The sequence below is a fragment of the Alosa pseudoharengus genome, unplaced genomic scaffold (assembly GCF_046254945.1).
Source record: "Alosa pseudoharengus isolate Yale_2024_CS ecotype anadromous, Long Island Sound unplaced genomic scaffold, YU_APseudo_1.1 YU_APseudo_1.1_scf_14, whole genome shotgun sequence".
Lineage (NCBI taxonomy): Eukaryota > Metazoa > Chordata > Actinopteri > Clupeiformes > Clupeidae > Alosa > Alosa pseudoharengus.
Window position 1 is genome coordinate 13589226 of NW_027468609.1, and position 27972 is coordinate 13617197.

General features: G+C 41.8%; 2 protein-coding genes across 2 annotated transcripts in view; both read right to left on the reverse strand.

The window, feature by feature from the left end:
* The window catches only part of LOC143122910 (voltage-gated potassium channel KCNC4-like), a 157099-nt gene that overhangs the window by 60012 nt on the left and 69115 nt on the right, over positions 1 to 27972 (reverse strand). The window lies entirely within an intron of this gene.
* LOC143123524 (voltage-gated potassium channel KCNC1-like) lies at positions 23428 to 27967 on the reverse strand. The gene is made up of 3 exons (XM_076284977.1): positions 27446 to 27967; positions 23895 to 24780; positions 23428 to 23492 (listed from the first exon to the last, which is right to left on the reverse strand). The coding sequence occupies exons 1-3, from the start codon at positions 27965 to 27967 to the stop codon at positions 23482 to 23484; spliced, it is 1419 nt and encodes a 472-aa protein (XP_076141092.1). The 3' UTR covers positions 23428 to 23481.

Sequence of the window (27972 nt, forward strand, 5' to 3'; positions counted from 1 at the left end):
GACGTGCTTTAGGGTCAACATGCACCTCGCTTTTCCACTTACGTTTAATTGCGGTTTTTCTCTCTTCTCGTCGTCTCCTCTCTCGTTGTCTATTTTCACTGCTCTTGTTCTCGTCTCTTGTCATCTGCTGGTCGACCGTTGCCGGCGTCGCTTGTCACTCGGCGTTGGCTAGTTGGTGCTGTACACAAGGTCCACGTATGGCAGAAGATCTGCCTACAAATTTGCTACAATTTGCGTGGGGAAGTTTCCCACGCTTTCTATTTTTTCAAATGACTTAAAGCGGACGAGTGCTGTCAACTTAAAAGTTCAAATTTGTTCAAGTAACACAGACGATTAGAGTACTATTAACTTTTTTTCATTTTTGAGTGTTTACAAATCAAAAACATTGTTTTACTTGTACTGTTCGGTTTTACAGTGCAGTAGGCCTACTTTCACTTTCTGTGCATATTCATTACGTGAAAGATAATTAGTAGCAAAACAGCGATCAAATCTTACATGGCAGTGAGTTTTGTTTTCAAATGTTTTCATGCATGTCTAGATAACGGGTGAGGAATGTTTAGGAGACTCGTAAATCCTCAAATTTAGGCTGCGCAAAGCACAGCACCTTTATTTGGTCATGGCTTGTATTCAAGTCAGCTATATAGTCCTTTATTTCTTGCGTTTTATTGTGAGACATAGGCCTACTTTTCGTTTGGAGCGGCATGGGTAGGCTATCAAAAGCAGATGTTCAATTAGAGATTTAATTTACGTTTGGACTGTTTGATTATATTGCTAAATATCGGGACTGATGACCACTGAAATCTGTGGGGTATTTAATGGCTCACTATTAAGTTTCATATAGTGTCAGGATTTCGATTGCCATCCACTTATTGCGAGATAAGGTATCCGCGCTTTCATTCATTCATAACGTGTGCTGCATGTGCTGCAAGGGAAACCTTATTCCATATAGCCAAAGAGGTCTAAGATAGCCTAAATGTAGTTCTTTTTTAAATTATTATGATTTACTTTTTTATAAAATTCATAGGCTGATGCCTGGCAGCAACAATTGTGTTTAAATGTAGGTTACTGCTTTAGACTACGTTTACACAAAGCAGGGTATTTTCCTAAACGAATATCTGGCCATCTACGTTTGCAAATAAAACTGCATTTACACGAGACCGTTTTAAAAAAAAATGTGTTTACACGTGTACATACATGCTATCATGAGCACGCCAAACCACAGTGGCAGTCTAACGATAAGCTCAAGCTCACATTAACCAATCAGAACCCTGAAAAGTCGCACGTGAGAACATGTAAATGTAAACATTGGTTGCACATTTGGTGTACTTCTGTCGCATACTGTGACGTTGGCTGCCCAAAACTCAGTTTACCACAGTTTACAACCAAACGCATACACTTTGGCCGGAGTTTTTTTGGATAACCGTTTTACGGGGCGAATTCTCCGTTTGCATCTAAATGAAAGGCTCAAACGTAGGGAAATGTCTTCGTTTATAAAAATACACATGCTCGTGTAAACGGGGTCTCAGCCTCTAGCTCAGAAGGGGGCGGCATGCAGCTTGAGAGCAATGAGAGCAACGTGTTGGAGACTCATGGTGTAGGACAATGACTTTTCATTGGCAACAATACCAACCAACAATATAAAATATTAAGAAGAGCTCTTTTATGAGTTAAATTGAAACAAAATTATACTAGCTTTTATTTGTCCAAATCTGAGGCCCGGCTATAAATAGAATCCCGGCCATAATTTGACGATTTAGGTATGCACGTGTGTTTCAGGCATAGCCAAGCACTAATCTCTCACTGAAAGTGCACAGGACTTGTGCATTTGAGAGCGCTCTCCGCGGCTGTAGACATAATGTTTCACATAGGGTTCATGTCCGTTAATATAAATTAACATTTAAAAACATGTTCAATTATATATTTTTTTCATATATAAGTTGCACCTGACTATAAGTCGCAGGACCAGCCAAACTATGAAAAAAAGTGCGACTTATAGTCCGGAAAATACGGTAATTTAAATAGTATAGGAATACCCATACGAACTTTCGGCAATTTTGGCTCTTTAGGTCCATCAATGTCCCTAAAACATGGATACACAAATGCAATCGCTAATCCAACATGGATGTGTATTTCATTTACAGGGTTGCTACACTTTTGAAATTATTTAGTAAGAGTTTAATGTACCAGTTTAAGTTCAATTTTACTGCTACAGTAGTTATGCCTCTGGTGGAAGTCGCAAGTCAAGCAACCTTTTCCAGACCCACTCCCAACTGTACAAGGTCTGGGTGTTCCCAGGCTATAATTCAAAAGTAGTAAATGAAAAAAAATAACTCTACCTTCAAAAACCTTGATATTGACAACTGTTTGGTTATCAGATACTGTGGTAACGTCTTCCTCCTAATGACTGGCACCAGGGTGTTCCTGGGGATTAGCTTGGTCATCACTCCTTCCACATTCTTCTCTGTATCGTCAGTCTCAACACCAAGAGTCATGGGACACATATCCAGAAGGATGGGCATATCTCCTGTTGAAACAATAAAATAGGTCAGTTCACTGTAGCTTTGAATAGTTACTGGTTAAATATACAGTCTGTGATGTGATTCTGGCAGAAGAGTTTTGATATTTGACCTCAATAGCCAATCAAATAACATTACTCCCATTTGTGTTCTCAAAGCAACATGTTGATTGTAATTAGTTTGTTGCCACAGCATGAAGCTTGGTAGCCTAGAAATCTAGACGCACCCTAGCGGCAGCAAATTACATTTGCTTCCAGGGCTAGTCTAACAACTCTCCGTTGGCTTGTGAGCTCGAAAAATTAAACTTCTATCAGGCCAATCAAATCGTGTATAGAGTCGTTAGGCGGGCTTGACATAATGATTGATGGCAGAGTTGCAACGGTTTGGCTTGAATTCCCTGCTACTTGAAAACAAAGAAGATGGATGTTGCTGTTGGCCAACAGTGTGACACGAGTTAAGCTTGTTTTAAGTTGGCAAAAGTTTGAACTAGCCAACTAGCTCCGCTGGTGGGAAAACGCATGGGACTCATATCGCTGTCCTATTACGTGCAGAGGGAATTTGAAAGACAACCGATTATCCCGCCCCTCGGACTGAGTACTGCGAACGGTGAGTGCCCAGACCCTACATTTTAATGTGGGTCTGGCTCGTCAGGCTAGAAGCTTGGTGCTTTGATGTTGCAGTCAAGCTGCAGGTTTCCTCTGGAGATCCAGTTCCAGATCCGGTGGGGTGACAGCTCTCAGCCCTTTGCTACAATGGAAACTGGTTAATTCACAAAACACATTTGTTATAACCTTTAACTTCAAACACATTTTTTTCAGTTTTTCAATTGGAAAAAGATGGTGGGAGGCCATAACTCAAAATGCTGTACCTTGAGAACAATGTAAGAAATGATTTTGATCAGGATATCATTTTAAAGTATATTTGTCAGGCTTTTCATCTTTATTTGGGAAGGACAATGAAGTATGACAGGAAGCAAGTGGGAGAGAGAGATGGGGTAGGATCGGGAAATGACCACAGATGGGATTCGAACATGGCTCCCCGTGGGCACTTGGACCCAAACATGGTATGGATGCTGTAGCTAGTTGCACAACAGCGCCCCCAACCAGGATATCATTTTCAACCTCAATTTCAAATTTTGTATCACTGTGACTTATTTTGCCAGATTGAGTCAAATATAAAAATGTGTTGGATTTCCCATTTCAGCTCCAGGAGCAAGAGTGAACAAACAGAAGATTGTTTGGAGCAATTCACTAAAGTGTCTCATACTATCCCAGAATGCTCCACTCATTGATGGGATGTGTTGAGGGTTGGAGTTATCCATACCATAAGCTTCTCCAGAGAGCACGCCAGCCTGCACAGCAGCTCCGTAGGCCACTGCTTCCTCAGGGTTGATGCCTCTGGAGGGCTCCTTGCCATTGAAGAACTCTTTCACCAGCTGCCGGATCTTGGGAATATGAGTGGAGCCACCGACCAGCACAATCTCATCAACATCAGATTTCATCATGTCAGCATCTTCCAGAGCTTTCTGCACAGGCTTCAGGATAGACCTGAAGAGATCCTGCAAAGAGCAAGGAGCACAAAATCAAACAGCATGTTGGTATTTTGACGACAAGTGAGCACATTAGTAGGAATCTGCTTGCACGCGAGATTGTATACAGCATGTATAAGTATACTCTTTTGATCCTGTGAGGGAAATTTGGTCTCTGCATTTATCCCAATCCGTGAATTAGTGAAACACACTCAGCACACAGTAAACACACAGTGAGGTGAAGCACACACTAATCCCGACGCAGTGAGCTGCCTGCTACAGCGGTGCTTGGGGAGCAGTGAGGGGTTAGGTGCCTTGCTCAAGGGCACTTCAGCCGTTCCTACTGGTCGGGGTTCAAACCGGCAACCCTCCAGTTACAAGCCCCTTAGCAGGATTCTACTAAAGCTTGCTTTGCTAAAACAAAGCCTGTGTGTGATAAGTAGAGTATAGCCTACACGCACCTGCACACACCTAGTATTTGAACTTGTATTTGTACTTTCACTATTGACTGAAAGGGTTACAATTGAATCATCCAGGCAGACCTGTTGCCTGGGACTTGTTGCTAAGGTCTTACAATTTGTGACAGTACACCTTCAAAATAGCTTACATAGGATTACATGTGACCAGTCCCGGCGTCATGGGGGGGCTTTGGGGAGCCAGGCCCGTCCTGGAAGCCATCTGTGCCCGCCCTGGACGAGCTTGGCTGCACCAACCAACCCCAATCCCATAGATTGATTTTGAACACTTATATTGAACGCCTATATTATACGTTTGTCAATCTAGCAAGTAGCAAATAAAACTTGTAAAATCTGTATTATTCTGTAGCTAATCAATCAGGAACATTAAGTAAGCCCATCACCTAAATGGTGATGAGGTTACGTGGCGCAGTCAACTTCACTTCTGCACTAACCCCTGTCATCCGATGACAAATATGGCTTATCGGCTCGCAGGTAGGCTATATCTCATATCGTAGTTAGTAGAAGTAGGCCTAGTAGTTTCTGGGTTTGTTTGATAGCGTTAACCTTTACTGTTTTTTCTTCTGACCCAGTCGGAGAACAGGGAGCTCATGATAACTTCGGAGTGGTAACCACTCCGAAGTTATCCGTATAACTTCGGGGCTAACTCCCTAACACTCTATCTGAAAGTGGTTAGCAATTGAACGAGGATTTTGGTTTTATCTGCGGATTTATTTTTGCATTATTTTGAATATGACTAGCTCCAGTCTCAACAGCATGTCTACTTTTTCCACACGCATCTCAGTTCTAACACACATATCCCCTCTCGCTTTCTCTCTCTCCATCCCTGCGCACGGGGGTCTCTTAAATGAGCTGCACCATTTTACAACAATTGCATCTATATTTTCATATTAGAATGTTGTGTCAAGTGTAAGCTTAAACTACCGTGATCAATTTAAGTTCCCGTGCCCCCCCCCTGGAAAGGTGTAATGCCCGTCTGCCGCCGGGTCTGCATGTGACTTTCACTTAGACCAGAATTTTCTTTGTCTGTGGCGTTATCATTTTCAGTGGCATTAAAGGTGCACTATGCAGGTTTAGGAATTTTTGGAAACTGTAGAGCTCCCTGTGGTGTTCCCTGTGGCGTTATCATTTTCAGTGCCATTAAAGGTGCACTATACAGGTTTAGGAATTTTTGGAAACTGTAGAGGTCCCTCTAGAGTCGCAATATATTTATATTTTACTCTGCTGGTGTAAATAGCAAACTTCTCGTGACTTATTTGCATGTACACAATGAAAATGCTTTTGTTGTGGAGGTGAAGGATTACCAACAGGCAAAACCTCCAAAGAGCTATATCTACTGACAAGGTAATGTTTCACACTTTCCGTGAGATTTGTCAGGCCGCCGTTCTTAAATTACACAAACTCAGCCAGCTGGTAGCTAGCTAGCCAGCTAACTAAAATGTTTAAATTATTAAAATTTCCCTCGGGATGACTGAAGTATTTATCTATCTATCTATCTATCTATATATCTATATATCTATCTATATCTATCTATTTGTACACACCTTGGAAACTAGATGGTATTGATGATGGTAGTTGTGAATAGCAGCAACCAAAGTCTGAAGGCTAGCAGCAACCATCACAGAGGCTAGCTAGTGTTTTTTACTGTCATTGATGCCAATGCTTCTTACAGCTTCTACTGTGTAACGTAGGTAGCGGTAGCTTTTTCAGTGACACCTCTGTTCAGGGGAATATTGCAACTAGTGTCGCGACCACCATGCGCGAGTATAAAATGGTTACGGCGCTCCCGTGACGTCACATTGTCGTGCTACAGGTCGGAAATGGCGAGTATGTAGAAGCCTTAAGTGTGTGTGTGTGTGTGTGGGGGGGGGGGGGTATCTGTGTGTGTGTGTTTTTGCTTTGCACATGTTCAAGCGTGTGTTTGTGTGATAGTTTATGTGTGCATGTGGTGAGTTAGTCTTGCCTTTTCTTTTAGCAGAAAGTACATTTCAACATCCACATTTCAATTCCTCTACATCCTCTATCAGCAACTCTTTGCTCAACACCACGATCTGGAGGCCGATGGGTGACTAAGTGTACACAAACAAATGTATTTGCATATTCATTTTTTACAGGGGGATGCAACATCACAAATGAGTGGTTATGCGCCAGGTGGATGCGGGCCCTTGAAACCAACATGCCACACAACTGTTGTAATCTTTGGTGCAGTGGTTTAGGTAGTTATTTAGAGAAAACTGCATTTTGGGGCTTTCAGGGGACCTAGTGCTGGGGGTGAGTTTATTTTAACATTTATTTTCTGTAAAAGTCTACCACGTTTCATGTGTCCTGGTGTTTCAGTGTCCCAGGAATTGGGAACTTGGAAAAAATCAGAACGTTGACAAAAAAAAAAAAAAAAACTTTTGTCAACTCCTATAGTCCCACAGTGTGCTAACAGCAGTCATAATGAAACGCTTAGTTCAAATCTTGACAATTAATGGTTTTGGTTGATGTTGGTGACATTATTGCATTCCTTACTTAAATCCGTATACATATATCCTCTAAGTGATTCTGCATGTGCATTTCAAAACATGCATGGAATGATACAAACAGCTGCTTTACTGCTTTGCCGCTTTGTTTGTGACTAGGTCTTAGTGAGTTAGGAATCCTCTTGACTACTTCTAAGCTGTCCCAGACTTAGTTGTTACTTTTTACACTTTGTGAATTACTCTTAAGCAAATCATTATCACTCATCATCAGGCAATCACGGAGGTAACTGCAAGCAGGGCTCGAAATTAGCACCCACCAAGCGCCAATGGCAAGTAAATTTTTGTATTGCCGGCTGAATTATGGCAGGTAGCCTACTGCGCCACTTTTCCCGTGTGGAAAACGGCTGCTTATCAACTGCGAGAATAGGCTACTTCAGTCTGTCACATTAAATTGGCTTGCCATATCATCTCCATCGGTGTTGAAAATGAAACCTCACGACTCTTACAGTTATTTGATCACCCTTTCATGGATCTGCTGAAAAAACAACTAGATCGCCAAACAAATAGAACTTGAAAGTTCCAGATGTTGCATAGAAACGTAGCCTATTACTTGGTTACTTTCACTTGGTTACTTTTAATGAAGGTGAACAAACTACTCACAGGCGTGATTCAGAGATCAAAATCCGTTGCCACTATCATATTATTGTCGTGGTCATTATAGCAAAGATTCTTGATAACTGACCAAGATAGAGCAACGTAATTCATTCGCTCCGCTTCAACACTGTCTGATTATAGGCTACAAAATTATTGGACCTCCAAACATTGGGAAGGTCCATTCATTTGAATGGAACTTGCAACAGAATTTCCTCTTGCTTCTGACTATGTGCAGGTGAACTAGTGTGACACGTGGAAAATACCAAATAAAGCAGTGCTTTATTTGAAACACTTGTTTTTGACTCATGCCATGTTCCTAATGGTCTCTTGATGTAGAGTAACTATACTAAATATTTAGGGTCGAAACCTATTGGTGTGTCTCGTAGGCCTACTCTTACTCAAAAGGGACAAGGGGAAATAGGAAGCAAACTCTGGTCTCCCCACGTTACCATTGAGCCATCATACAGACACTATTTGGCTGTTTTGAAATTCGTGAAGGTGGGGTATACATTTTTTTGACACTTAGACATTTAATAGGCACAAATAATTACAAATGTAGCTGCAAACAGCAATGAGGGGGCCAAGCAGTGAGCAGGAGTTGGGATTGGATTGGCTAGGATAGGATAGGATAGGATAGGATTGGACTGTACTGGACTGGACTGGATTGGATTTGATTGGACTGGACTGAATTTGATTGGATTGCATTGGAATTGGGTCTGAGTCCATGTACAAAGTTTGGTTTCTATACGTAAAAGCATTGCTGAGATATGAGCCTACTTCCTGTGATTATAGTTTGGATTGGACTGCATTGAACTGGATTGGATTGGATTGGATGGGAATGGATTTGATTTGGATTGTGGTTGCTGAGATATGAGCCTACTTCCTGTGATAATAGATTAGATTGGATTGGACTGAACTGGACTGGATTGGATTGGATTGGAATCGCGTGTTCAGTCCATGTACAAAGTTTGGTTTCTATACCTAAAAATGCATTGCTGAGACATGAGCCTACTTCCTATGATTGTAGCACCCCCCTAGTGGTCAAAACACACCAAATGTATTGTGTGCCCTCATGATGGGGTCTCAAGTCCATGTATCAAGTTTACTTTCAATCGATGAAAGTGTTAATAATTCTAGCTCCCTTTGTAGTCAAAGCACACCAAATTTATTTTGCATCCTCGGGTTGTGGTACGAAGTCCACATACCAAGTTTGGTTTCAATAGGTGAAAGGGATGCTAATCATAGTGCCCCTAGTGGTCAAACGTCACCAAATTTATTGTGGGTCCCTAGGATGTATTTACGAGTCCACATACCAAGTTTGGTGTTGATACGAGAAAGTATTGCTAATTATAGCGCCCCTATTGGTCAAAGTACACCAAATGTATTGTGCGTCCTCAGAATGGGGTCCTGAGTCCATATACCAAGATTGGTTTCAATATGTGAAAGTGTTGCTGAGATATGAGCTAACTTCCTGTAACTCTAGCATCCCCTAGTGGTCGAAGGTCACCAAATTGATTGTGTGTCCTCAGGATAGGGTCCCAAGTCCATATACCAAGTTTGGTTTCTATATGTGAAAGCATTGCTGAGATATGAGCCTATGATCCTATGATTATAACGCCCCCTAGTGGTCAAAACACTCCACGTTTATTGTGCGTCTTCAGGATGGGGTCCCAAGTCCATGTACCAAGTTTTATTTATTTATTTATTTATTTTATTTTTTTTCCATGGTTTATTTATGTAAGTTTTTAGTTTTTTTTTTCCAATACAGAGTACATGAAACAGTAAAAGTCCATTCCACAATGACATTGCAAAGCTGACATAAACTCAATACAGGGATACCCACCCCACCCAACCCCCTCCCCTCCCCTCAATCCCACCCTCCACCCCACCCGCAATACCACCCGCCCTCCACACCCTAACCCACCCCACCCAGGCTGTACTGTTCTACAAACACAGAGAAAACTGAAACTAAGACATGACACCAGGGGATGCAAATTAAAATATTAAAATAATAATAAAAATAAAAACCCTAACTAAATAAAAAAAATAATAAAAAAATAAGAAGAAGAAGAAGGGGGGAGAGGGGGTGGGGGTCTCATATTATGCGTATAGCATCTCCAAGCAAGTCCCCAGCACAATCAGGTGAGTGCAAATGTCAGGGATACCCTAGCATCCTTGTGTAAATAAGGTATAGCTCATGAGGGATCTGGGAGTTGCAAGTTCAGTGTTTCAACATGCAGAAGGAAGGGCTGCCATATCTTATTGCATTTGGATATAGAGCCTCGCCTTAAGTACCTCATCCTCTCCAGCTTTGAGAACATTAGCACATCCCTTATCCAAAGTGTATGTGAGGGTGGGTGGCAGTCTTTCCAGTGTATCAAAATTAAACGCCTAGCAATTAGAAAAACAAATGCAACAAAGTCTGATTTGGAGCTGGATAGCTTGATGGTATCCGGTAAGGCTCCAAATAGAGCGGTGAGTGGGCCTGGGTCCAGGGGTGTCTGCAAAACATCAGAGACAGAAGAGAATATAGACATCCAGTATGTATGTAGGGAGGGGCAAGTCCAGAACATATGCAAAAGTGTACCATGGTGCTGCCGACATCTGTCACAGAGAGGGTCAGTATTTGAATAGACACGGGACAGTCGGACCTTCGTCCAACACACGCGATGTAGAAGCTTACATTGAATAACTACATGTCTCGCACATATTGAGGAGCCATGCACACGTCCAAGAATTGATCCCCAAGCCAGTGTCAGATCTATGCCCAGGTCTTGTGACCAGAGAGCTAGAAGTGTGTCATTTGAAGGCAAATAGAAAGAGAGTATAACACCATATAGTGTGGACACCATGCCCTTCATTGTCAGGGGGACGTTCAAGATTCTATCAATAGGAGTGGTGGCTGGGATTCGTGGAAAATCTTTATACGTCTTTCTTACTTGTAAGTATCTGAAGAAGTGACTGTGGGGAAGATGGAATTTCTCTACTAACTGCTGAAAGGATGCAAAGACACCCTCTATAAACAGGTCTTTTACTGAGCACAAACCACTCTGCAGCCACGGTCTAAAAGCACCGTCCTGCATTGAGGGGGGGAATAGGGGGTAATTACTGAGTGGCATACACAGTGGTGGTGTATTAATTTTCAGATGTTTACAGAGTTGGTTCCAAATACGCAGGGTAGATGAGACAATTCTGTTTTTTACAGGCTTAAATCTAGTTGAAACAAGGGAGGATGCAACTAGCGCAGACAGAGAGGCAGGTGTGCATGACAGGGACTCCATTAGACACCAAGCAGGGGAGTCATCAGGAGCTACGCGCATCCAGTACATAACTGCCTGCAGGTTAGCTGCCCAATAATAGGATAAAAAATTAGGTAGTGCCATCCCCCCATCTTTTTTGTGTTTTTGCAACACTGTCTTGCGTAATCGTGGCACCTTTTTGTTTCAGATGAACTGTAATATTGCCGTATCCAAGTTGTGGAAAAATGACTTTGGAATAAAAACTGGAATGCACTGGAAAAGATAAAGAAACTTAGGGAGAACATTCATTTTTACTGAATTTATTCTGCCTGCTAGTGACAGAGGCAGGACTGACCAGCGACGCAGATCATCCTTAGTACGTGAGAGTAAAGTATCGAAGTTTAGCTTCAAAAGGTTATTGAAGTTGTTAGAAACTGATACCCCTAAGTATTGGAAGCCATTTTTTGCCACTCTAAAGGGGAGCCTTGATAGTGAACTCAAAGAGGCAGCTGCGCTGACAGGGAAAACCTCACTTTTGTCTAAATTAACTTTATACCCTGATATAGCCCCAAAATGCTCTACGGTCTTAAGGATAAATGGCATAGACTCCAGTGGTTAAGAGATAAATAAGAGGAGATCGTCAGTGTACAGTGACACCTTTTGTTCAATACCATAGCGAGTGATCCCTTTAAAATCCAACAGATTACAGAGAGCAATGGCTAAAGGTTCAATTGCCACCGCAAAAAGGAGAGGCAAAAGGGGGCAGCCCTGTCTGGTGCCCCTGTGGAGGGCAAAGTATTCTGAGAAGTTGCTATTCGTACGAACTGAAGATAGAGGGGAGGTGTAAAGAAGTTGTGTCTAGGCTAGGAAACCCTCACCGATTCCAAATTTAGAAAGGCAGGAGAAGAGATAGTCCCACTCAACCCTATCGAAGGCTTTCTCAGCATCCAACGATACAACTACCTCCGGACACTGGGAATTGCTTTCGTCATAAATAACATTAAAGAGGCGCCGTATGTTGAAAAAGGAATGTCTGTTTTTAATAAAACCAGTCTGGTCTGAGTGTATGATGGAGGGGAGGACCAATTCCAGTCTGAGAGAAAGAGCCTTAGCAAGAATTTTAATATCAGCATTAAGTAAAGAAATGGGGCGGTAAGATGAACAATGGTCAGGGTCCTTATTTTTTTTTAATATTAAAGAGATAGAGGCTTGCCGAAGAGAGGGGGGGAGGATTCCACTTGATAGGGATTCATTTAGCATATTAAGCAGCATAGGAGCAATATTAGTGGAAAACTTTTTATAAAATTCAATCGGAAGGCCATCAGGCCCAGGAGATTTCCCAGACTGCATAGAGCAGATTGCCCTGATAAGCTCATCCTCAGTGAGTGTTTGATCCAGGGACTCCCTCTGATCTGAAGAAATGGTGGGCAGAAAGACTCCAAGGTCTGAGGGTCAGTGTGTTCAGATGTATAGAGGGAGCTGTAGAAGTCTTTGAAATAATTATTTATCTCAGAAGGGTCTGTAGTTGTGCCGGTGGGAGTGGCTAATTTAGTAATGAGATTGGACGTGCTAGTTTGTCTCAGCTGGTAAGCCAACAGTTTGGAAGGTCTATCTCCGGATTCATAGACAGTGTCTTAGCTTCAGCAAGTTAGATTCTGCTTGCTCTGTGGATAACATGTCGAATTCAGACTTTAGAATGAACAGTTTCTTAAATAGTTCTGGAGAAGGGGCAGAGGCGTATTCAACATCTAGTTGAGCTATCTGTGAGAAGTTGAGTTTGTCGTTCCTTACGCTGCTTACCTTGAGATCCAGAAAAAGCTATGATTTGTCCCCTAATGTATGCCTTAAAGGTTTCCCAGATCAATGACGCAGACACCCCTGGAGTAACATTGGTGGATACAAAAAAATCTATTTGAGATGAAATAAAGTTAACAAAAGCTTCGTCTGAAAGTAGAAGTGAGTTAAAACGCCATGGACTACGGGAGGGAGGTTTGTCTGGGAAAGAGAGCACAAGGGACACCGGGGCATGGTCAGAAATAACAATAGGGTTGTAAGACTGTGCGTACATAAGAAAGCAACCTGTTATCCATTAGGAAGAAATCAATGCGTGAGAAAGTATGATGCACTGGGGAGAAAAAAGAAAATTTTCTTATTTGGGGATATAGAAATCGCCAAGGGTCAGTCACTCCATATTCTTCCATGAAAGATTTAATCACACCGGCCGATTTTGAATCTCGCATGACCCTGACAGAGGACCGGTCCAAAACTGGGCTTAAACAGCAATTAAAGTCGACAGCAATTAAAGTCGCCACCTAATATGAGATAGTGAGATTGAACGTCGGGGATTGCCAAAAACAGTGACTGAAAGAAAGTGTCATTGTCCCAGTTAGGTGCATATACGCTAGCCAAAACTACTGGTGTATTATATAATCTGCCTGAGACAAAAACATAGCGCCCATTGGGGTCCGCTACAGTGTGGTTCGCTTGGAATGGGATTGACTTATGAATTACAATGGCAGCCCCTCTAGACCTACAGGAGAAGCTGGAATGATATAGCTGCCCAACCCATTTCTTTCTTAATTTGGTGTGGTCTAAAGCCCCCAGGTGAGTTTCTTGCAGAAAGGCTACCATTGCGTTCAGGCTGTGCAGATGGTTAAGCACTTTGTTACATTTAACAGGTGAATTTAAACCCTTGACATTCCAGCTCACAAAGGTGAGCTTACCTCCCTGAGTGGAAGAGCCTGTAGATGTAGCCATAAGACAAAAAGATCAGAATGTCATTATAAAACACGCTGAGAGAGAGCAGCCTTGGAGATATAAGATATGTGATAGGTAGAGACCATATGTGAGCGGGAGAAACAGAGGGAGAGAAGGAGAAAAAAAAAAAAAAAACAATACAAGAAAAAAAAAAAACATACAATCACAACCAATAGAAACCCAGCAGCTACCCAAACAAGCTGCATTAAGGAACACTTTGGTATCTTCCAGAACATCTAGAAGCAACTTCTAATGCTTCGACTAGAACATGTGACAACCATTTATAACAAATATCACAATATGGAAACACTGAAACACAGAATCAATAGCAGTATCAATAGTAAGCAATCAAGTTATCCTGAGAACGCAGCGGAGGGCCATGTCAATAAGCAATACACATAACATAATCAAGCATAGCCCGTTACCTTAACAGGACACACATCAGGACAGTCCAGTGGTAGCAGGTGCCATAGCAACATCAGTGGAGTTGCCCAAGGCCAAGTGCTGCTGAACAAAATGTTCAGCTTTAGCCGGATCCTCAAATTTGTGCTGTTCTCCGTTCAGCAGGGTAACCCTCAGATAGCCTGGATGGAAATATCCATAGCCTTTGAATGCAGAATTCCCACGCAGCAGGCGTTTAACTCCTGAGAATGATTCACGCTTCTTAGACTGAACAGCAGTGAGGTCAGGGAAAATGTGCACTCGCTTTCCGTTGTGTTTCAAAGAATCACCAATAGCCCTGGCCTTGCGAAGTACAGTGGCCCTGTCCCGTTGATAAAGCAGTCTTATGATCACAGGGCGTGGTGCGCTTTCTGCATTCGGTTTGGGACGAAGAGCCCTGTGAGCACGATCAATCAATGGCTCAAAGTCGAGGTTTAGAATGTCGCGTAGCCATGTAGCAAACCATGCAGCTCCCTGCGAAGTCGAACCTTCCACATCCTCTCTGAGGCCAACCACCCTGATATTGTTCCGCCTGGATCTGCTCTCCAGCTCCTCGCATTTGGATTTGAATGACGATACCTCGCCGACCAGGGTATCAACAGTGGTCTGCAGGTCTCTAACTGAATCCCCGCAGAACACAGCAGTGTTTTCAAGTTCACCTAGCCGGGTAGCATGCAAGTCCAATGTTGCCCGCAGAGCATTATTAGAGGAAGTTAGCTCGTCACGTACTGATGATATTTCCGTCCTCAATGAACCGACCACTGAGTCAATTTTTCCAAATATATCTGTCTTCAATAAATTCAGCTGGTCAGTAAAGGTAGCTACATTTAACGGAGTATCCGGCTGGCTAGCATGGCCAAGGACCGATTGTTCCCCCGCATCGTTGTCTTTAGCCGGGCGTTGCTTTGGCATGGTAGGACTGAGTAAAAATGGCGAAACGTCGCAAACAGCTGGTGAATTAAAAGATGGTAGCGACAATTAAGCAAACCGAATGACTTTTGCGCTTATATATTAAACCTGCATTACAGTGTTTATTGTAAATAAAACGATAATTTTCACATGTCCATGGAGCTAGCTTCAGTCACGTCTAACCTGCCCCATGACCGGAAGCGGAACCACCAAGTTTTATTTTTGATACGTGTAAGCGTTGCTGAGATATGAGCCTACTTTCAGTGATAATAATGCCCCCATAGTGGTAAAAGGTCACCAAATTTATTGAGCCTCCTCCTAATTGGGCTCTGAGTCCATGTACCAAGTTTAGTTTTGATTAGGGCTGTCAATCGATTAAACATTTTAATCGAATTAATTACATACTCTGTGATTAATTAATCTAAATTAATCGCATATATAATTTTTGCTGTGAAAGTATTTTAAATATTTAAATTCAAATACATCATTGAATAATCAGTATTTGTGACATTAAAGTTCAAAAACTCTTTTATTATTATTTTCACTGTTCAAATAATGGCCATAATAATCTATGATATGACCTAATATGCTGAGGAAATAAATTCAAAAGTACTTCGGGAAGATGTTTTTTTTCACATACAAGGCCTTTCAAGCCACAGATATAACCTAGGGGACATAATGAACACTTCCCTCAATGTCAACACTATTTCTTTGCATTGATGTGCGACTTTAGAGTTGACGAACTCCGGTGATATGCAAATTCCTTGCTGCAGACATTGCAGAGGACTTTATTTTAATCAATACTTTATTTTTATAACACAATCAGGCCATTTTTTAAAGGTAAATGTTCCAATCAATGATCTACTGTAGGCAGCACATTTTCTTCTCTCTCCTTCATTTTACAGTCTAATGGTTACTGACTAGAACGGCTCGGGGTCAAAGGTCATACGGAATCGATTAATCTGCACTATGTTTTTTAATCAGTTATTTTTTCTCAAATTAATTAATCGAAATGAATCAGTTATTTTGACAGCCGAGATATGAGTTAATTTCCTGTTTGGCGGCTTCTCCTCCAAATTCGATTGGTCCTGACGGTCCTGACCTCTGACGGTCCTGACCTGTGAAAACTTTTAAGGGACCGTTCGTTATTTATAAACGGGGTCACCGGAGGAAAATGGGGGAGGGTCATGTCTTTTTATTCTTTGTTGAGGGGAGGGTCACCTAACTTTTTTTTGTCAAGGAGGGGGGGGGGTCACCTAACCTGGCCCTAGCCAGATGAATGTCGTTCCGCTTAGCTCCGCCTAGCTTCACTCACATCCATCTGGAACCTCTTCCATTGAGAGTGATTTCTCCAACCAACTTTATGGTTTAGCCAATCAGGACGCAGGGCGGGAGTTTCATAGATGTGACATAGCGTAGAAGTGACTGTGAGACTGTTATCAGCGTCACGGGTTGGCTTCGATGTGAGTGGTTGAAGTAGCACGTCAATAGATGACGGACAAGTGGCTTATTCAATCATATGCAAGCATTTTTTGATTAGGTCCAGCCTTCTGAAGCAACACTTCAATGGATCGGTTCCAGATGGATGAGTGGAGCTAGGCGGAGCGAAATTCATCTGGCTAGGGCCAGGTTAGGGGTCACCCATCTTTTGTATTAATGAAAACAGCAAAAAATCAAAGTGGCTTGTTTGATTGTTGATTTCTGTCGCCATATAACGTTCTCTTTCGTTCCATAGCTCTGTCAACATTGAACAATGAAAATAAGGGAGATTTCCCGGGATTCTCACGCAAAATGCGGAAAATGTCAACATCCGTCCCCATTAACGTTGGAAGGGTTGGAGCAACAAAGTAGCTTACTTTATTCACGCCTAACAGCCTATATCCATTTGGTCAACTTTATCCAGCCCTAAAAAAGCTAACTTTGGTTTACTTGTAGTTTACCGTGTAGCCTAGCCTAACTTTAAACAGTGTGCATGTTTATAAAGCATACTTGTGCTTCATTCATCCACACATCCAGCTCCTAACGTTTTGACAAGCATTTCTACCAATTGACCTTGTTCCTGCCCATCTCTAGCTTTGCTGTCTCCATCCTTTCTGTTTTTGTTGTTTGCAAAAAAATATATAGTAGGCCCTATTTATTGGTAACCAGCAACAAGTGCAATTTGTTAATCGCTGTCATTCTCTCTCCTGCCAACAAAAATGTGTTACGTTCCAAGTAGCAGTGCATAATTCTGCTTCATAAAGCAGAATACAGAATACAGAATACAAATACATTGGTCATATAAATAGCCAGTTTATGGTCTACAGTGTAGGCTAGAGTTGGTAAGTTATGGTAGGCCAACTTGGAGTGAATATACAGGGGGATTTCTTTGGCTCTTAGTCTGGCAGGTGCGCACGTAGACATAGCCTATGGCCGAACACTGCAAGCGCCAATGAATCGTGCCCTCACGACAACCACGTCGTTAACTTAAATAGGCCTACTGTAGGTTAACATCACTCTGAGTTCGCATTCAAGCAAGCAAAACGATGATTTGAATACATCTGTTTCTCTGGAAGGGCAAGGGCTAACAGGACAACACAGAGACAGGCCAGAATGCAGGACTATGAGAGTATTACAGTAATATGGGATATTCTACGGGAAAATATTAAAACGGCAAGACAGCGGGGAAAAGTTAAAATGATAGGCCTAAACCCGGAAAAAGTTGGCATGTTAGGTATTTTTCGGTCCCTGTGATGATTTGTGAAATTGTGCAAACGGCCTTTTCAAGTCATTTGAGAAGAAAGGAGTGTAGCAAGCTCGCAAATTGACGCTCGTCTGAGAAATTGAGTTTTGGATAATGTTCAGCTTCGGCAGCTTTACAATGACTGAGGAAGCCTAGAGACGATTCATTAGTTGAATTTGTTATTACCCAGTGTGCTTTGTTGAATGGTCTCAATGTTTTATTGTTTTATTTCATGTGAATACTTACTAGAGGAGTAAATTATTTCAAGTAGGCTAATGCAGTTGCAGGAAGTGTGCATTTAGTTTCCATGCTTTGTGTTTCCACAACAATGTTAGTGAGTAAATCTACTGAAATGGCCACCATCTTGGTGGAGTGTGATGTGAAAGCAGAGGTTGATTTACAAATGTTCATTTTTGTCAGTGTGTTTTCATAGCGCAAAGAGGTGCGGGCGGAAGACACGGCCGGGAAGGGTCATGTCTTTTTTAGAAATTATTTTGGAGGGTCATTGAAAATTTTCATGCAGGCAAGGGAGGGTCATGCAACTTTTGACTGAAGCACTCAAAATCCCTCCGGTGGCCCCTATATATATTTGATGTTTGTTAACATTGTTAAATGATGGTGATTCACTAGTCCCCTACAGTATTTTGAAGGAAGTAACCAGTTCTGTATGCATTATTGTAACAGATGGGCTAGGTTATTGGTAAAGTAGTTGAATAGCACACTATGCACACACACACATACATGCACACACATGCACATGCACAAGAACACAAACACATAAACACACATACACACACCCTCACACACACACATGCACAGAATATAATTCGCAATCTTCTTGAGAATTTAGGTTATACTTGCGGGCAAGTGCAAAACTTCTTACAGACGAACTTTGGACTGAACAGGGGGGCAAACATCTCGTCATTACAAGTTTTTGCACGGAGCGCAACATACACAGGCTTGATTATGCAAGACTAGGGTATAGGCCTACTACGAAGCACGTTAGACATATCTAGGCCATCTAGACATATCGAAGTTACACAAAGCCTTAACTCGGGGTATAAGTTAAGTGATACTACTAGATAGATAGATAGATAGATAGATAGACAGATAGATAGATACTTTATTGATCCCCAGGGGAAATTCAAGACTATACTATATATATATATATATATATACTATAGCAGTTATGTGATATATTTGTAAAACTAGGCTTCCAGCTCGGATCTGTGCGCGTTCTCGTGTTGGGATGATGTTGGCCAATCGTGAAACGTGGAGATGCACAAGACCGACTAAAAAACGATTACTTCCGCATTTATGAGAGATAGCGTAATCTAGACTGCGGTCATAGTGTCTAGCCTATAACATCAAATAAATCGATTGTCATCAGATGTTGCATGGTATGCACGTACATAGTGGCATATTTGCACACACAACATTTTTAAAGCGTCTGGCGTTTGAAGAGGCGGAGCTTCACCTGTAAGATATACGATATGACAGAATCTTACACGTGAGCACATAACCTGCTCCCGACCAGGGGGTCGTTTCTAGAAAAGTTAGCAACGACGTTGCTCAACCACTTGCGACCAAACAACGACACTGTTACACCTGTTTCCAGAAAGCATCGTACCTGTGTCGCAATTCGCTACCTCCGACGTTCGAACACCATAGTTCCAACAACGTTGTTGATGATGCAGCGATACATATCATTGGTGGAAACAGTGACAACGTGTAATACCCCACCCCCTAGAAATGTTCTGTCAAGGCCTATGTCGACATGTTTCTAATCTAAACCGAGTGATTAATGCTGGTATTGTCATTGCCATCAGCCAAAACCTAAACCTATTGCAAGCATATAAAACAGTTAACTTAAGCAGACCAATATGAGTCATTATTTGTGTTAAATATCTATGTGTTGGAAAAAATGTATAGCCTGGACAAATATCTGGGTATCCCATAGGTTAACAACTGTCTTGTGGCTTAACGGCAGCGCGTTGGTGCACTACGCGCTCGGCCGGAGTTCGCATCCTATCTCTTCTTTTCATCTCTGAGTAAGAGTAGGCCTACGAGACACAACAATAGGTTTTGACCATACATATTTATGTATATAGTTACTCTACATCGAGAGACCATAGGTACAATACATCAGTCAAAAACAATTGAATCTATGTATCACACTAGTTCACCTGCAGGTAGCGAGAAGCAAGAGGACAATCTCACATCATAAGAAAATCGAACCTATAACGTTGGGATAATAAGTCATCTGCTTTAGCCACTACACCATTTAACACTGCTGTTGTTAGGGACTGTGAAGATTATAATACTAAAATCAAGGCAATACTTTAATTAACATAAATAGCAAGAATGAGCCAAGTAGGGCAGCAGTGTCTTAATCAAAATTAAGCTACAGGATAGATCAATCATTGAGTCGAGATAAACATCCACTTCGCAAATTTTGGTTAGGCGGTTGTGATTTTTGGTTAGGCGCTCCGGACACCAACAGGAACTACCAAGGAACGACACAAGTGCGACTGCCTAGGGGCAGTAGTTCAAACGACCAAACTTTGCGTCCTTGTTTGCGATTGAGAGTTCGAACTACCCTTTCTAGAAACACCAAATCCAAGAACGATGGAGCGTACTACCAAGGTTGCGACGCAAGTTAGCAAACGACGCTTTCTAGAAACGACCCCCAGGTTTGGTTGGCAGCATAAGACACCATGGTGATACAAGTGACGCTGAAACAGAGCCACTTTCGAGTCACAGCATACCCTGGCTTAGAGCGCAACATGCCTTGCCACTAATCGAGATTCATAGCATAGCCCATAGGAAGGGAATTGACAAATCAACTTGTCGCGTCTGCGGCAGCCTCAAGTGGTCCAGACACACCCATGATAACTAGCCAACCAATCATTGGTAACTGGAACAAGGGAGAGAATATTATAATTCCTGATCCTGAATAAAAACAGAAAATTGCAAAAACAGTTAAAAGATCCATTTTTTTTAATTTGTCAAGGCGGAAAACAAAAAATCTCATTTCTTTTTTTCCAAATGTCTGTTTGTGTTTAGAACTGATAAGCGTTACACGGACCATTTCAGCGGATGTTTATACATTTTGTAACTGAGTTGATTGCACTTCTGCGTGCTGTGATAGCCTATGATGACCATTTCAATTCCTCTCCCTGTCTTTTCAGTGGTTTTGTCAGAGTTCTAGGGGCAACTAGTCGTAAACAAAAAGGGCTGTTTGTGTTATGCATAGTGATAATGAAATCCGTTAACAAATAAATACTGAAAACATTTGTAAATGTATTATCTTTATTTTTCATTACATGCAATGTCATGAGTGGATTTAGTATTAAAACAGTACTAAAACATGTATTTAAAAGCACTGATACCAGAGATAGCGTCTGACCTTGACATGAGATATGAAGATGTCTGATTCATTCTGGATCCAACTGCTATCTGAACACTTACAGATAATACAATGTTGCAAACAGTTTCATTCAATCATGAAGTTTAAAGTCATTCATGAAAGTGTTGTTACTCAATGAAATCAATATAAACAAATAAGATGTTAATGTAGGTTAAGATCTGAGATGAGATTTTTTTATATCTGTACTATTGGTTAGATATAATTGGTTCTAAAACGCATGACTGTAAATACGTATATTTTGAGTCGGCCACACTAGTTATTATGACGGACTGCAGGTCAGTGAGAAATAAAACTGCCAGTATAATGTGCAGAAAACGGAGGAGAAAAATAAAATAAAATTAATGTTATAAACCTCGGGTATAAGAAATGTTGGTTACACTTTACTTGACAGTGTTGACATAAGAGTGACATGACACTGTCATGAACGTGTCATAAACAAGTCATAAACTTTTATGACATAACGCTTCTGTTATTAAGTGTCATTCAACAAGTTAGGGTTAGGATTAGGGTTAGGGTATGAGTTAGGGTTAGGGTTAAAGGTTAAGATTAAGGTTAGGGTTAATGTGTCATGAAAGTGTCATGTCACTCTTATGTCGATACTGAGTAAAGTATTACCGAAATGTTAAACATTTTAGTTTGGATAACATTACGTGGTCGGATAATAAACATGGGTGTAAAGTTACATTGTCCGGCTTGTTAGCTCATTTTCAGAGTAAATGTAGTCTGTTAAACTATGACCTTTTAGACTCCAGCACTTGGAATGGGATGCATTTCAGATATTTGTTTATATAGTACACCTATATTACAGCTGTTTTTGTTTTTATTGGCGTTCGCTGTTGTTTTGAAGAAATGGTCTCCTCAGGTTTGTGATCAGCAATGCTATATCTGTCAACACAAAACACACTACTACTTTTTATTAGTTTCTCTTTACTCTTGAGGCTGATAACTCTTTCTGTTGTCTGGGACTTCATTAATCCATCAACAACACTAAACCATCTCATGTGTTGAGCCTCCTAAATCTGGAGGTAATCTCTTATTAAATGTTTCAGCTGTGAGACTTCCACTGAGCCGGTTTTCCTTCCTTCTTTTCGAAGTGGATTTGTTTGAGACCTCTTTTTTTTTATTATCTACTAATCGATTGACTAATGGATGACCAAAGAGCTTTCTGTTTGGATCATAGTAAACCGAGATAATACCATGGTAAATTGGCCTATGCAAAAACCATGGTTCCTCACACCCAATTAGCATCATCAATTGTGTTGTACAAAACCATGGTAACATAGTTACCATACAGTATAATGCTAACATAGTTACCGTAAAGTGCCATGTTAAAGCATATTTCCAGAGTAATTTGAAGCTCCCGGTACACTTACTAAGTTCTTGATGCTTTGTTTTATGTGTAGGGACCCTATTCATACTACTGCAAAAGTGTAGTGCTATTTTGAGCATTAGTAGTGCTTAAAAAATGGCGGTTTGGAATGGTGGTTTAGCAAATGGGCCCCTAGTACTTGCACTGTTAGCCATTTGGGCTGTAAGTGCAAATGCCGGTCAAATTCGGTACTCCTTTGAACAGCGTAATCTAGCTCTCGAGGGGTGTTCGACACGTTGTCATTGTGAAAAAGGTTCAAATTACTCCTAAACTACACTTTAAAACTGTAGTAGTACCACAGTTACTATGAAGTGCTATAGGTGGTACTATATGGTACATATGGTAGTGCCACGGCTACTAACAAGTGCTATGGAGAGTAGTAGTACCATGGTTAGGAGCATAGTAATCATAAGCACAATGATTTGCCATTGTACAACCATGTTTACTGTATAAAGACATAGGAAACAGTAGTGAATTTTTGTAAAGGTGGGAGTGATCTTCAAACACATGGTTTGGGTTGTTGACCATTCAACATTATCTGTGCTCTACAGCAGTGTTTCTCAAAGTGTGGTCCGGGGACCACTGGTGGTCCTCAAGCTATTCCAAGTGGTCCGCGAGCAGACATGGTAAAATATAATATAGAGGAGTTGTTTGCAATATTGAACCAACTTGTAATAAAATCCAAACAGTTCTGCAACACTGTCTATGTAAGATATTCCAGTTTAAATCATATGAATCCTCTGACACAATAAGCAAAGTGCAAAGACAATTAGCAAGGTGGTTCAGTGAATAAGTTTAGGCCTATTGTGTAGGCTAATATACTGTTGAAGTAGGTCTAATCTTTTTTTTAGCTAGGTGGTCCGTGCGTTTCTTTTTTATTGGTTAAGTAGTCCTTCGTCTGAAAAAGTTTGAGAAACACTGCTCTACAGTACGGGATGCGAGCCAACCTTGTCCATCAGTGTATGGCCTCCTCGTTCAAACTGCCCCTAAAGAGAGAGAGAGAAACGGAAAAGAAAAAAAAAAAACATGCAGAAGATTTAGAGAAATGAAACATACAGAAAGTGTACAAATATAAGATCTATACTATGAAAAAAGAATACTGGCTTCATTTTAGTTTTAAAATGAGAACAACCAGGATTGTCATAGTGATATGAATATTTAATCTATAAATCTTTTGACAGAATACAAATATAGCCTACTTATCATCAGTAAACACCCTCTTGGAAGAACTTTACAAACTGTAGGTGCTGGATTGAATAGATCAGAATAAACTTACTTCCAACCCTTTATTTGTGTGAATTTCATTATTCTTAATTCAGATGTGTTAAAAAGACCTCATCCTATAATGAAGTTCCTGAGGATTGTTTGGTAGTTCAACACCTACTAACCTGCACTGCTGCTCTTGGTGTCCTCCTCTGACTGGTTGACCCTGCTGTGGAGGTTCTCCACGCCCCTCCAGACAGGGGTACTGGCCCCCGGTGACTGCTCATCACCCCTCCTCCTCTTGGTCCGTCGTCTCTGCTTGGCCTCTGTCAGAGCGTAGTACTTGGCAAACTTGTTGACGAGGATAGGGATGGGCATGGTGATGAAGAGGACTCCTGTCATGGCGCACAGACTGGCAATCACCATAGCAGGCCACGATTCTGGATACATGTCTCCGTACCCCACGGTCGTCATGGTAACCACCGCCCACCAGAGAGCCAAGGGTACAGTTTTGAAATTTGTGGGGTCGTTGGTGATGTGCTCAGCACAGTACATCAGGATGGAGAACACGAGGAGGGCCACAAACAGGGCGATGCCGAGGAGGCAGAGGTCGCAGATGCTGGCCCGCAGCGCATGTCCCAGCGCCCGAACTGCCGTCACGCACCGCGCCATCTTCAAGATCCGCACGAGTCGGATGCAGCGAGCTGCACGAAGACATCCCAGGAAGAACAACGTGGTCCCGGACATCGTCCCGCGCCAACTCACCTCCATGAAGAAGGGCAGGATGGCCACAAAGTCAATGATGTTCAGGACGTTCAGGACGAACTTAAGCTTGTTTGGGCAGCTGATGACGCGAATCAAGAACTCAGCGGTGAACCAGATATTGCAGACGATCTCCACTATCATTATAGAATTTGTTTGGTAATTGCTGACCTCATACTCTCCCTCACTGTATTCATATTCAACGTTTGAGAACATTGGCCCCAAGACTTCTGGGAACTCCGGATGGGTCCCAAGGCTGAAAGCAATTGTGGACACCAGGATGAAGAGCAATGAGAGGATGCCAATGATCTGTCAATGGAAAGAGCAATCACACTACATGTAGCACAAACTACAACGATAAACATCAGAAAAAAGGATTTCTGTGCAGGTTGTGAAAATGCAAACAATTGCCATAAAAAATAACTCTGGCATACCTAGTTTGTCACAGGTATTAAAAGCATTCAGTATAATGTACAGTTTTTCTTTCATTCGTTTTCTAGTAGTTCTCCCAAATCCTGCAAAATCTGTACATACGGTAATCTGAAATGTCATATCCCAAGAAGAAGAGCTCAAATAGCACACCAAAACAAGAGGGGGAGCAATTAGGCCTCTGGTTCTACCTAACTGTGTAATCCAGAGGTGAAGACAGGTGTTTCTTTCAACCAATTAGGCCTCTGGTTCTACCTAACTGTGTAATCCAGAGGTGAAGACAGGTGTTTTTTTTAACCAATTAGGCCTCTGGTTCTACCTAACTGTGTAATCCAGAGGTGAAGACAGGTGTTTCTTTTAACCAATTAGGCCTCTGTCTACCTAACTGTGTAATCCAGAGGTGAAGACAGGTTTTTCTTTTAACTAATTAGGCCTCTGGTTCTACCTAACTGTGTAATGCAGAGGTGAAGGCAGGTGTTTCTTTTAACCAATTAGGCATCTGGTTCTACAGGTACCTAACGGTGTAATCCAGAGGTGAAAACAGGTGTTTCTTTTAACCAATTAGGCCTCGGGTTCTACCTAACTGTGTAATGCAGAGGTGAAGACAGGTGTTTCTTTTAACCAATTAGGCATCTGGTTCTACCTAACTGTGTAATCCAGAGGTGAAAACAGGTGTTTCTTTTAACCAATTAGGCATCTGGTTCTACCTAACTGTGTAATCCAGAGGTGAAGACAGCTGTTTCTTTCAACCAATTAGGCCTCTGGTTCTACCTAACTGTGTAATCCAGAGGTGAAGACAGGTGTTTCTTTTAACCAATTAGGCCTCTGGTTTTACCTAATTGTGTAATCCAGAGGTGAAGACAGGTGTTTCTTTCAACTAATTAGGCACATCATGTAAAGACATCACTGAAGTCCTGCCTGTAAATGCTTTTTCAACCATGTGACATAACCTATTAAAATAATGTTGTGATTATTTGGGATATTGTTGTTCTAGACCATCATTGTATAATCCTTTTAATAGGGTGCAGCAGTTACTTAACGCACAGCAGAGCAAGAATAAAATTTTCTCTGAAGAAAATAATCAGACACTTTTATCTTCATCGTGTAGCCTACAAATTGCAGAGACTATTTCCAGAAGAGTTGTGCAACTGCAATAGGGCTGCACGATATATCTAAAATCTATCGCTTGCGATGGACATACCGCAAAGATTACGTAATTTTCGATACATTTCGATACATTTTCTGTGCCGTGCGCATTCCATACAGTCTGGTGTATTCACATTCTGAATGTCAACATATTTTACCAAACCGATGCTGTCATGCTGCCCAAGAAGCCCGTCCCCTACCAGTTTAGGTGTGTGGTGTTTTAGGTGTTGAAGCGGGAGCTAAGTCGTGATGGCTAAAGATAGTGAGTGGAGCAAGGTAGGCTACACTTGGGTGAAGAGGAATTAGTGACTAAAAGGAAAAGCACGTCTGTTATATGGGAATATTTTGGTTTTATGAAGGATGCCGTGTTACAAACACAGCGCAAATGCGTCCTTCTCGTGTTAAAATAAACAATTTCTTTCGTTATCGTTATATCAGAAGATATCTGTCTTTCACTGTCTGTAAGGCTTGTATTTCATGATTTGCATTTAGCAAAAGCCTCAGACAGCAGCACAGAGGTAATCAGGATTCGTTATTTGTAAAAGTTGTTTAACCTACTTCTTAGCCTGGACTGTGCGATTGCAGCCCAATTACTTTCACTTTCCGCTGCCCTCGTAGTCGGCATGCCGGTAGCCTAATAACGTGGGATGCACAGCCTATGAGGTTACAGACTGAGATGACTGCCGCGATATGGCAAGTATCTTCTTTGCTAGGCCCATCGAAGGCTGGCAATGTGGAATATTCCGCTGGTTGGTGCACAAGTGTTCAGATTGGCTGTCCATCCGTCTTTTATGAGGATTAGGAGCAGATCTTCCACACAACTTCGATAGCCTATCAGGTCTCTTAGCTGTCCACTTCCATCAGGCCATATATAGCCTAGGCTACATGATATTTTATATTGTTTATGTAGAAAATTATACATTTATTTCTGTAATTATACATTTACCCCCCCCCCCCCCCCCCCCAGCAGAATGGGGGAAAAAAACATTAAATATACTGCTCAAAAAAATTAAGGGAACACTTCAATTATACACTGGATCAGTACTCTGACACTGTTTGGTTCTGAGCGCAAGTAAAACTTTTGAGGCGAGTGTTTTATTTTGCAAGAACTGTCAGACATTCTGTGAATGTAGTTTGAGAATGGAGAAAAGGGTGGAAGGTTTCAAAAATGTGTGGAAAACCTTTTTTGAGCAGTATATTTAAATATCGCAAATTATATCGTTATCGCAGTACTCAATAATGTTATCGCATATCGCATGTTTTCCTAATATCGTGCAGCCCTAAACTGCAACTCTGGTAATTACCCAAGTCAACATAAAGCAACTTATCAAGCAAAAATATCAAGCACATACTGTACATGGACTACAGCAATGATCAGAAAAATAGCAAATGGACGAACCATGGCCGTCACAGATGAATGGGGATCATCAAAGAGGGCCCACATCTTTGGCATGCAAGCTGTCTGCATCCTCCCCGGTCCCCCCACCAGGGTGCTGTAGTTTGGGGGTCCCTCGTCCGGCTCAAACTGAGCCAGCGCCTCTGCATCCCGATGCTGTCGGTAGTTCTTCCAGCAACACGGCTCCACGTCGGTCTCACTGACTCCCCAGAAGGAAAGCTCCTCTTCAAACGACTGACCGCATACATCTGCCGGGCAGTGCAGTTTCCCAGTGCGGTAGTAGTTTAAGATGGGGGCGAACGCTCCCGGGTCCCGGTCGAAGAAAAACTCAGAGGTCGGATGTTTCTGTGGGTCAGCACTGGAGTCAGAGGCTAGGTTGGCAAGGCGTGTGCCTGGGATGGACATGAGGGTGCTCTTGTAAGTTTCATGTCGCACGCCACCAACATTAATTACAACCCTCTCTGCTTCAGAGGCTGCAGGTCCAACTTGCGTCAGGTGAGTAGGTGGGCTGGTGGCGCTGGCCATTTTGT

Coding starts and splice junctions, on each gene's coding strand:
- LOC143123524 (XM_076284977.1), bottom strand. CDS start 27,967: ATGGCCAGCGCCACCAGCCCACCTACTCACCTGACGCAAGTTGGACCT. Junction 24,781..27,445: donor ATTCATCTGTGACGGCCATG/GTTCGTCCATTT, acceptor TTCCATTGACAG/ATCATTGGCATCCTCTCATT.